Source organism: Cololabis saira, chromosome 7, assembly GCF_033807715.1.
Source record: "Cololabis saira isolate AMF1-May2022 chromosome 7, fColSai1.1, whole genome shotgun sequence".
NCBI lineage: Eukaryota > Metazoa > Chordata > Actinopteri > Beloniformes > Belonidae > Cololabis > Cololabis saira.
The window spans coordinates 39,140,624-39,149,921 of record NC_084593.1 but is presented as its reverse complement, the minus strand read 5'-3'; the positions used below and the strand labels follow the sequence as shown (position 1 = coordinate 39,149,921).

Sequence of the window (9,298 nt, the reverse complement as noted above, 5' to 3'; positions counted from 1 at the left end):
ATATTGAATAAAGTGTTTTTTTACCGAATTTAGTTTCAACAAGTTCTTGAAATTCTTGTAAAGTATGGACTTCGTCTTCATTACGTGGCACCGACATATTTAAGAGGCTTTCTGCTGTCTTTATTAATGTTTTGAAAAACTTTAGGGGCATAAAGCGTGCACATAACAATTTAAAGTCACTTAAATGAAGTGAAGTGGGTAGGTGGGTTTCCCTAATAAAGGTTTTATCTAATACACGAACAAGGCAAGTCACTAAACACTGGTTTCATATTCAAACTCGGCCCACATGAACTCAGTTACAACACTAGGTGTCAGTGTTAAATCTGTTTTTTCTTTATACTGTGAAGCTGCAGCACAAACCGCAAAACTAAACATTTCCAGACTTAATAACATATTAGATCTGTGTTTGACTCTTTGGTGTAGAGGAGGACAAACTGTGAGTGATGGCTGTATTATGTCTGCAGGTTAGACAAACTAAAGATAGTTCTCAGCTAATTATGTCCAGCTCAAGTGTTGTGATGCCAGTGTTTGGGGCAGAAGTGACAGGTTTGTTAAAATAAAACACCAACACTCATCCTCCCTGAGAAGAGTTTAGAGTAAACACAAAGAAGAGACATGTTGTGAAAGGTGAACATGTAGAAAGTATGTGCTGTCCTCTGGGCTCTTGTGCTGCCAGTGTGACGGGATTACTCTGCTGGGCAGAGATTTCCTTCAGGAGACATCAGTCTTATCTCCTCTGAAGTCAGCGGGGCGGCGCTCCGCTTTGTGCTGGGGCCGCGTTCACGGACCCCCGGAAAAATGTCAACTCACGAGTAGCAAAGGAAAGGAGGTAATATGTGTAAGACAGCGAGCCTGCTGGTTGAGACGGCAGATTGTGGGCTCTGATCCTGGTTTGGAAATCAAATCACTCAGAGAGAGATCTACTTTGTCTTCCTTTAATGAAAGTTGTACTTAAACATGATTATGTAACAGCAGTGTGTGTGCGTGTGTGTTTGTATAAAATGAGTGACAAAAAATACTCATGAATCACATGAACATTCCTGAATAAGTTGCTATATGAGGATATGCTAAATCCACTAATAATGTCGCCAACTGTTAGGGCTTAACATGTATGTAAACTGTTAGTTAAGCATAGAGATGTTCATCATCAATCAGAAGATCTGCTTCCTTTAACTAACACGTAGAAACACAAATACTGAGTGAATTTGAATGATATGATATCAATGAAATCAGCTGGACTTTAGTGAGTTTAGTTTTGGCTGAGGTCAAAAAAGCAAAAAGTCCTTTATCTAGAAACATCTTCATTCATATATATATATATATATATATATATATATATATATATATATATATATATATATATATATATATATAAATTAAAAATAATAAATAATAAAATTAAAAAATAGCTCTAAAAACATTTCTTAAGCATATTATTAATTGTATTGTGTGTATTTTTTTTTCAATTAGGCCATATGTTTATGTAAGTGTTTAAAAAATAGCAAAAAGGACAAACTACAGTGTAGTTTGTCCTTTTTGGTTTTCATGTGCATTCTTAGTGTAGTTACTACACTAAGAATGCACATGAAAACCCACTTTTCAGACGTTGCTGTAACATCTGGTCAGTTCCCAGCAGCACCAGAAACCTTCTCTGGGACAGCTGTGGGGTCGAGGTATGCCATGCGACTATTAAGGGTGGAAAAAAATACATTGTCTCCTGCAGTAAAGTCATAGAACCAGAAGTACACCTTTTGCTGTGTTACAAACATTTATTTTAATCATAAAAATAAAAAATAGTTCCTTCTCCCAACGGAATAATAATAGGAGTGCGGGCTTTCCGGGCCGGCCCTGAACGCAGCCCAACATAACAGTGTAGTCGAGCGCAGACTGAGACAAATAATCCAATCATCGGTCGGTGCGGCCGCAGCTCCCATGTCGTGGTTCCAGTCCCTGAGGGATGACTTCACCTTGAGGCCGTTCGAGAGTCCCCAGACCCCGTGAGTGAGCTTCCTCCACCTTCCCTGACTTCCCCACTTGCTTCTTGTGTGTTTGGGAGCGACTCCAGCCCTCTCTCAGGCGCAAATCAGTGGCTGATGTGTGATTGGTAATCGATACATGTGCTTGATACGGCCGTAGTCGTCTGCCTGCATCCCTGCAGGAGCTAAAGTTGTGGAGCAAACGTGAGTTTTCTGTCCAGACTCGTGATGTTGGCTCCATGGGGCCCACGGAGGAGGTTGTAATTATTTCTTGAATCCCTGAGCTGTTGGGGGTTGTTTCCACTTTTCCTTGCTCTTATAAGGCTGCTGGTCTGCAGGATATCAGCTGATACGCTTTGTTTATAAACTTTCCAAGAGTTAAGTGACTTTTTTTTTCCTTCATAAAACCTAAAAGTTGCAGACGACACAAAACTTTGCCAGTAGAATAAATCCGTTTTTCTTTCCAGACAAACAACGTTTTCCATCACATGATCCAACACCAACAGATCAGGTGGAGGTCACTGCAGACAATGCTGTCTCTTGCAATGTATTCTACTGAGATTTAAGCACTACTCGAGTTGTAAAAAAGAATCAGGGGGGATGGTGGATTTTATCATATGGGGACAGATAATTTGTGCTGATTACAAATAATATAATATATTACAAATAATAGCAGTGACCAAAACACCTGCAGAAATACTGCAGGAATGACATAGCAGCAGTTAAATGCAGCCTTCTGTAAGCTTTAAATATCCACTGGGCTTACATCAAATACATCAAAACACAACAATAAAAAACACTTTTCTGAATTTATCAATATGACTCTGTCCTTCACAGGATAAGTAAAATGGATCACTGCAAAAACTCAAAATCTTAACAAGAATATTTTTCTTAATTCTAGTTAAAATGTCTCATTTTAGAAAAAAAATCTCATTACACTTAAAACAAGACTCATCACTGGAAAAAACAACAATTTTCACCTGTTTCAAGTAGATTTTCACTTAAAATAAGTAGAAAAATCTGCCAGTGGAACAAGATTTTTTTTGCTTGTAATGAGAAGATAAATCTTGTCCCACTGGCAGATTTTTCTACTTATTTCAAGTGAAAATTGACTTGAAACAGGTGAAAATTGTCAAATAAGTTATTTTTCTGCTGTTATTTTTCTGGTGATGACTCTAAAAGTTTGAAGTAGCAGTAAAACCACATTAATTGATGAAATGACATAAGGGATGGAAAGGGGGGATGGCAGTTTTACAGGGGGGATGATTTTGACCGTTTTTATTTCAGGGGGGATGCCATCCCCCCTCATCCCCCCTCAACTCCAGTGCTGGATTTAAGCATTTAAAAAGTTACATCCACACACTTAAAACTATGTGTTTCCTCTCTAGTTTCATAAGGTCATATTTAAGGATTAATGATGCTCCTCTCATCACGGCAGGTTGTTTTTCTCAATGAGCAGTCCCTTTACTCCCTTACAACTGTGCTGCTGTCTGATCCCTGCTTGGTACAGAGCCTGCAGTGTGTGTATGTTTGTGTGTGTGTGTGTGTGTGTGTGTGTGAGCTCAGCGTTCGCTGGAGGCAGGTCAAGGACGGTCCAGATTAAACAATCATCTTTCACAGAGTGAGAACTACTGTAATCCCGGACAGAGAGGAGGCTGAGTCACAGTGAAGTCATGCTGTCTGTCTGTCAACGGGAACCAGAGAAAGAGCGCTCTGATGGGACGAGCAGATGATGTGGGATGATGCAGACCTCTGACGGAACAAAACACACACACATACGCGGTCCATAATGAAGCGTGGAATCACGTTGATAAGCGATGAGGTTGGTGCAGTAGTGGGATGATGCTGCATGAGGAGATGTGAGCTGCGCTGACTGAGGAGCCTCATGTTTGTCGGTTGTCGACCTGATGAGAGGGCTGATCAGGTCACGCGTCACCGGCTCATCCAGAACCATCCTGCTCTCTTCTACATGGTGTCACTGCTCAGACAGACTGAATGGTCTCCTGTGTTTACGGCCCTGGCTCCTGCAGCCTGAGCCGGGGCTGTCACAGGCTCATGATTGTCCAGAGGTTCCAGTGTGTTTACACTCCTCTGGCTGGTTGATATTCAGTAATAGAACTGATTATGTATGTAAGAGGTAGAGATGGGCGGTATGGACTAAAAAATGTATCACGATAATTTCTGGCATTTATCCCGATAACGATAAAAATGACGATAAAAAAAATACCAATTCAACTCCACCTTTGTAACTATAAATCTATCACCACATTCAGTCTTTGGAGCCCCCAAAACACTGCTCTAAAAGATACTAAATGCTAATACCAATTAAATTGAATTAATAAAAAAGAATTACATTAGTACACCTGTACTGCAAAACTGGAATGACTCCTCACTCTCAGATCCGTCTTTCCTTTTCTTTCTTTCTTTCTTTCTTTCTTTCTTTCTTTCTTTCTTTCTGGCTCATTTCCTTCCTTTCTTTTATGTTGTGCGTGGATTTAACACAGAACCATAAATCAGCTTTACACAAAAACGTCATCAACGAGAATTTATCGTTTTTACCGCGAAATGACAAATTCATACCGTGGGGAATTTTTTTGACGGTTTATCGTGAACGGTAAAATATCACCCATTCCTAGTAAGAGGGGTTTTGTTTATATGGGCTTGTAGGAAATGTGTGATCAATCGTTTTTTTGGACTCTCAAGAGAGTGAAAGTGGGGATATTGCAGCCTCTGGTGGTTTAGTTTTGACCCGAGGGTTTAAAATCTCTCATAAAATTCACCCCAAACAGTAAAAATGAGTGTTCAACGTAGTGATGAAGTGAGACCAGTTATCAGTCCAGCCGTGTCACCTGGTACAGTAAGTGATGGTTAGGAAGTAAATTCAGCTCTGAACTGAAGGAGAGAGAGAGTTTGTGTTTGGACGTGACTATTACTGGGAACGTAGATGAAGATCAGATGACGTGTTGTGAGAATTTATGCCAATACTTGTCTCTTGTGACTGTTTACGTTTCCCTACCGCGCTGTTTTCATGTTTTTCACACAAACACGTTCTGCCGGGGCTGCTGTGAGACTGAGAGCGCAGGTGAAAGTGCTGGGAAGTACCTTGATTTTCTCCTCTTTTTTTCAATAACATCAACAAAAGAAAAGGTTTCAGGGCATGTTCAGGGACGCTTGTAAAAGCTGCAGCTCGGGGCGGAAGGTCGGCTTTATTCAGGTTATCACTGAACCAGCTGCTTGCAGGCCTCCTGTTGCACACACACACACACACACACACACACACACACACACACATGTGCACACTCACACACACACAATAGGTGAGTGAGCAAGTTAAAGGGAACAAAAACAGTTTGGTTTTTTTATTTTATTTTTTTATTGTCCCATAAAGTTCAGCTGGAACCTGAAATGGAGGGAAAGAAGAAGAGACTTCAGATTGTTCTGTGGGAGAATTCTCTCTTACACACACACACACCACCCAGCGCGCCGGGCTTTGGGCAGGAGTTTGATTACAGGGCTATTTACATTACAGCATGGAGAGACAGAGACGGAGGGAGAGATTGGCCAGAGAGAGAGAGAGAGAGAGAGAGAGAAGATGGTTTCCAGATGTGAGGTGGAATTCCAGGCGCTGCCGAGCGACTCCCCTCCTCTCCCTCTGTGCAGAGATCTGGACCAGTTTGTGTGAGCTGCGCTGGAGAGAATACGAGATGCAAAGAAACCACAGAAACAGGGGAGCGGGAGGAGGAGGGGAGGGGGGGCTGAAAAGCAAAGGGAAAGAAGTGAAGGAGGTGCAGAGGGGCAGGGCTTCCTGGTTCACAAGTCCACAGATCTGCAGGTTTACTGCTGCTGGGGAGTATATCAAAGTTGGAGCAGTCCTGAACAATGACTTGTTCCCTGTAAACATCTGCTGCCTTCATGTCTTCATGTTGTCTGAGCTGATAAAACACACGAGACGCTGCGTTTTAATGGAGCGCCGTGTTGGCTCAGGCCAAGATGTGCTGGGTTTTCCCTAAAGAAGCCTGAGGTGTTGTCGTCCCTGCATGGGACTCTCAGGGAAACCCAGCCAGTGTTATTCTCTTAGTTTATCTGTTGATTATATTTGTCATTTTTGGTCTCATTTAAGACGTAAACGATCCACCAGCAGGATTGAGAGCTACTACTCTTAAAATATTCTGCTTTAGCGGACCATGGCGCTCGTCTGGGTGATCAATACTAACACTATCATCACTGTGAGAAAGCTGGTCGCCCTCTTTTATTCCTGTGTTTAGTTGTGTGTCTAAACACATCATAACAATCTATTGATTGTTAAACACCTCAGAAAAAGAACAACATAAACTATTTTCTCTCCATCAATTGATTATCAAAAGAAAAAGCTAAAGTGGGCAACACTAAGTACTCCCGTGGTTCAGACGCATTAGATGCCCGTCCAGCAGGAGTAACTTGGAGTAATCCTTCTTAGGCCTGTGTTGAAAAAATCGATTTTGCCGGTTCTCATATTAATTCCTAAAAATCGATTCGTATGTCTAAAGATTGACAACTTTTGCTATTTTTTTTTGTTTATGCCCAAAAAAGGATGTTTTGTTGGACACGAGAATAACTTGTGCCATGTTTTTGCCTTTTAAATATGTTTAAAAGTATGAAAACATTAAAGTTTTCAGTTATAATTGCATAAATTGTCTATATTTCATTACTATATACTGTATTGGAGTTAAGTTTGCATAAATGCTAAAAACCAAATTCTCAAAAAATTTAAAACCGAAAAAGACCAAAAATGGAAACAATAAAAACGGAATGTGTTTAAAAAATAAAACCGATTTCATAGTTCCTCTGTTTCCTCCCTGGATCTGTTTGATAATTCTGCCCCACACGATGTTTCTGAAAGCAGTTCTATCAGCATTCTGGGAGGTGATTGGTCCTTACAGCATCATTAGCTGCCAATACTTGCTGTTGAATCTCAATATAATACTAGTATTAATACGTTGCATAACTACAATCATATAATTCATGCAACAGCTCAACAAACAGTTTTAATAACACTAACAAAAAACGATATCGGAATTGAATTAAATCAAATCTTGATAATCGATTCTGAATCTTAAGAATTGAAATCGAGTTGATTCTTGACATTTGAATTGATCCCCAGCCCTAGTCCTTCTCCATCTCTCACATGGTCGTGGCAGATTTGTAACCCAGTCACCACACGACAAGTAAATAACAGTTGAACCTTTTATTATTGTGTTTTCTTTGAACATTTCCAGTCCAACCATTTCCAGTCCAACCTTCTTCATTTCATTTCTTGTAAACCCCCCAGATGGATGAGGTTCCTCTCTCAGAGTGAGATGTTATGATAGACGTTAGTAACCCCGATCACAGCAGAAGTTTCTCTGTGAGTCCAGACTCAGGGTCGTGTCAGGAAATACCAGCGTCCACTTCTTTTCCTTCAAGGAAAACCGACCAACATTCCTCCCAGCTCTGTAAACAGAGAGTAGCTTGATGCATGCGAACCCCAGGCACGCACCCGTGCACACTCCCGTGCACGCTCATAGACACTACACGCCGTTGTGTCATCCCTTTGGATGAGTTTTGACTTGCCAGCGTTGAGAAATTCATGCACGAGACCTTGGATCGCTGTGTTTTGAGCACGTCCTCCTGTTTGGGGGTTAAGAGGAATAAGCTGCTTGGTGGTCGAAGGGGGGGGGGGGGGGGGGGGGTAAATCTACTTCTCCCAGAGTTACTTTACAAAGAATGTGGAGTGGAGTTTGTGTTAGAAGAAGCAACAGCACGCCTGGTTCGGTGGAACTCATAAATGGAAAAATACAGATGTCATCTATTGTATCAACACTAATCACTATTATTTCATCATCATAATGTGTCAGTCAGTGAGTCACTGTGGCTACAAACCTACATTAGTCAATGATTAGAGTGGATCAGAACATAAATGTTACGCATACATTTTGTAAATATCCGTTCTTTACATATGACATCGTGGAGGAATGTTTTTATCCACTTCAGACGTAGATTACTGGACATTTAATGCATAAACAAAGCTACATTTCCTCTCAGCTTTCCAGTGTCTTGTCACTTTTTGCTTTGTAGTCTGCAACTTGGACTTTTGCTTCTCTCTCATTGGTTGCTGCCAGCTGTCCATCATCTGATTGACATATTTCAGCAGTAATGGAAGCAGATATTAACTCTGACAGGTTGACTAGCAGAGCTGGGTAGAGTAGCCAAAAATTGTACTCAAGTAAAAGTACTGTTACTTCAGAATAATATGACTCAAGTAGAAGTAAAAAGTAGTCATCCAAATAATTACTTGAGTAAAAGTAAAAAAGTACTTTGTGAAAAAACTACTCAAGTACTGAGTAACTGTTGAGTAACGTCTGATTTATTTTTTTAACACAACCATTCAAACAGACAAAAGTACAAAATAATCATCTTCAGGCAAATTTAAATCAATAAAACAATAAAATAAATTGAAATTATTAAAAAAAGCTTAAATTAAAATAATCTTAAAGTAACTTCAAGTACTTTAGCACAAAATTTCAAGCCTTTGTACTTTTCTTTTTTAACCAGGCAGAACTAGAACAAACATGAACTCATAGAAACTCTGTGTGTGTTTGAGTCTGTGTAAATGTAACAAAACATGCAAAAACAAACATTTTTCCCAAAGAATCACCAGTGATGTCATGAGATTGACGCGTACGCGGATAAAAGGGATAAAAGAAAAGTAACAGCTCAACGTAGCCTAATGTAGCGGAGTAAGAGTAACAGTTTCTTCTTCACAAATCTACTCAAGTAAAAGTAAAAAGTATAGTGATTCAAAACTACTCCTAAAAGTACAACATTTCCCAAAACTTACTCAAGTAAATGTAACGGAGTAAATGTAACTCATTACTACCACCTCTGTTGACTAGTTAGAGAGAGAGAGAGAGTGCAAAGCAGCTCAAGGAAGCACAAAAACTGGGATTATCAAATGCTAATCAGTCGTCTCTCTGGCTCTGCTGACGGACGGCTGCTCCGCGGCGCCCCTGGTGGGCCCCCCGCCAGCATCCCAGCAGCTGGCGCCGTGCGTCTGTTTCAGGCACTTCTGCATCTGTAAATATGCAGAAAATAAAAGTCTGCAGCTGGACGATCTGCCCACTAGTGGCAAAAAAAACCCGGCGCTGTAAGATTCCTAATGGGTCGTGAAAATTGATCTGGTGATGCATTTGTTGTCCGTTGCCAAGAGCAGCGTATTGATTGCTCTAACTAGGGCACGGCAGAGAGACGTTTCAGTGCAGACTGGCAGCGATGCGGCCAGCAAATGCTGTCGGGGTTTTTGAGGC

The 9,298-nt window shown here is 40.7% G+C and overlaps 1 protein-coding gene across 6 annotated transcripts in view; it reads left to right on the top strand.

The window, feature by feature from the left end:
* Nucleotides 1-1,871: 1,871 nt before the first annotated feature.
* The window catches only part of zgc:66433 (uncharacterized protein LOC321250 homolog), a 59,136-nt gene continuing 51,709 nt past the window's right edge, over nucleotides 1,872-9,298 (top strand). For 5 of the 6 annotated variants that reach the window (XM_061725885.1, XM_061725884.1, XM_061725881.1 and 2 more), the window contains exon 1: nucleotides 1,872-1,997. In XM_061725885.1, coding sequence (XP_061581869.1) covers nucleotides 1,933-1,997 — 65 coding nt within the window. In that variant the 5' untranslated portion in view covers nucleotides 1,872-1,932. The remainder of the gene's footprint in view (nucleotides 1,998-9,298) is intronic. The other variant, XM_061725878.1, reaches the window with a different exon arrangement.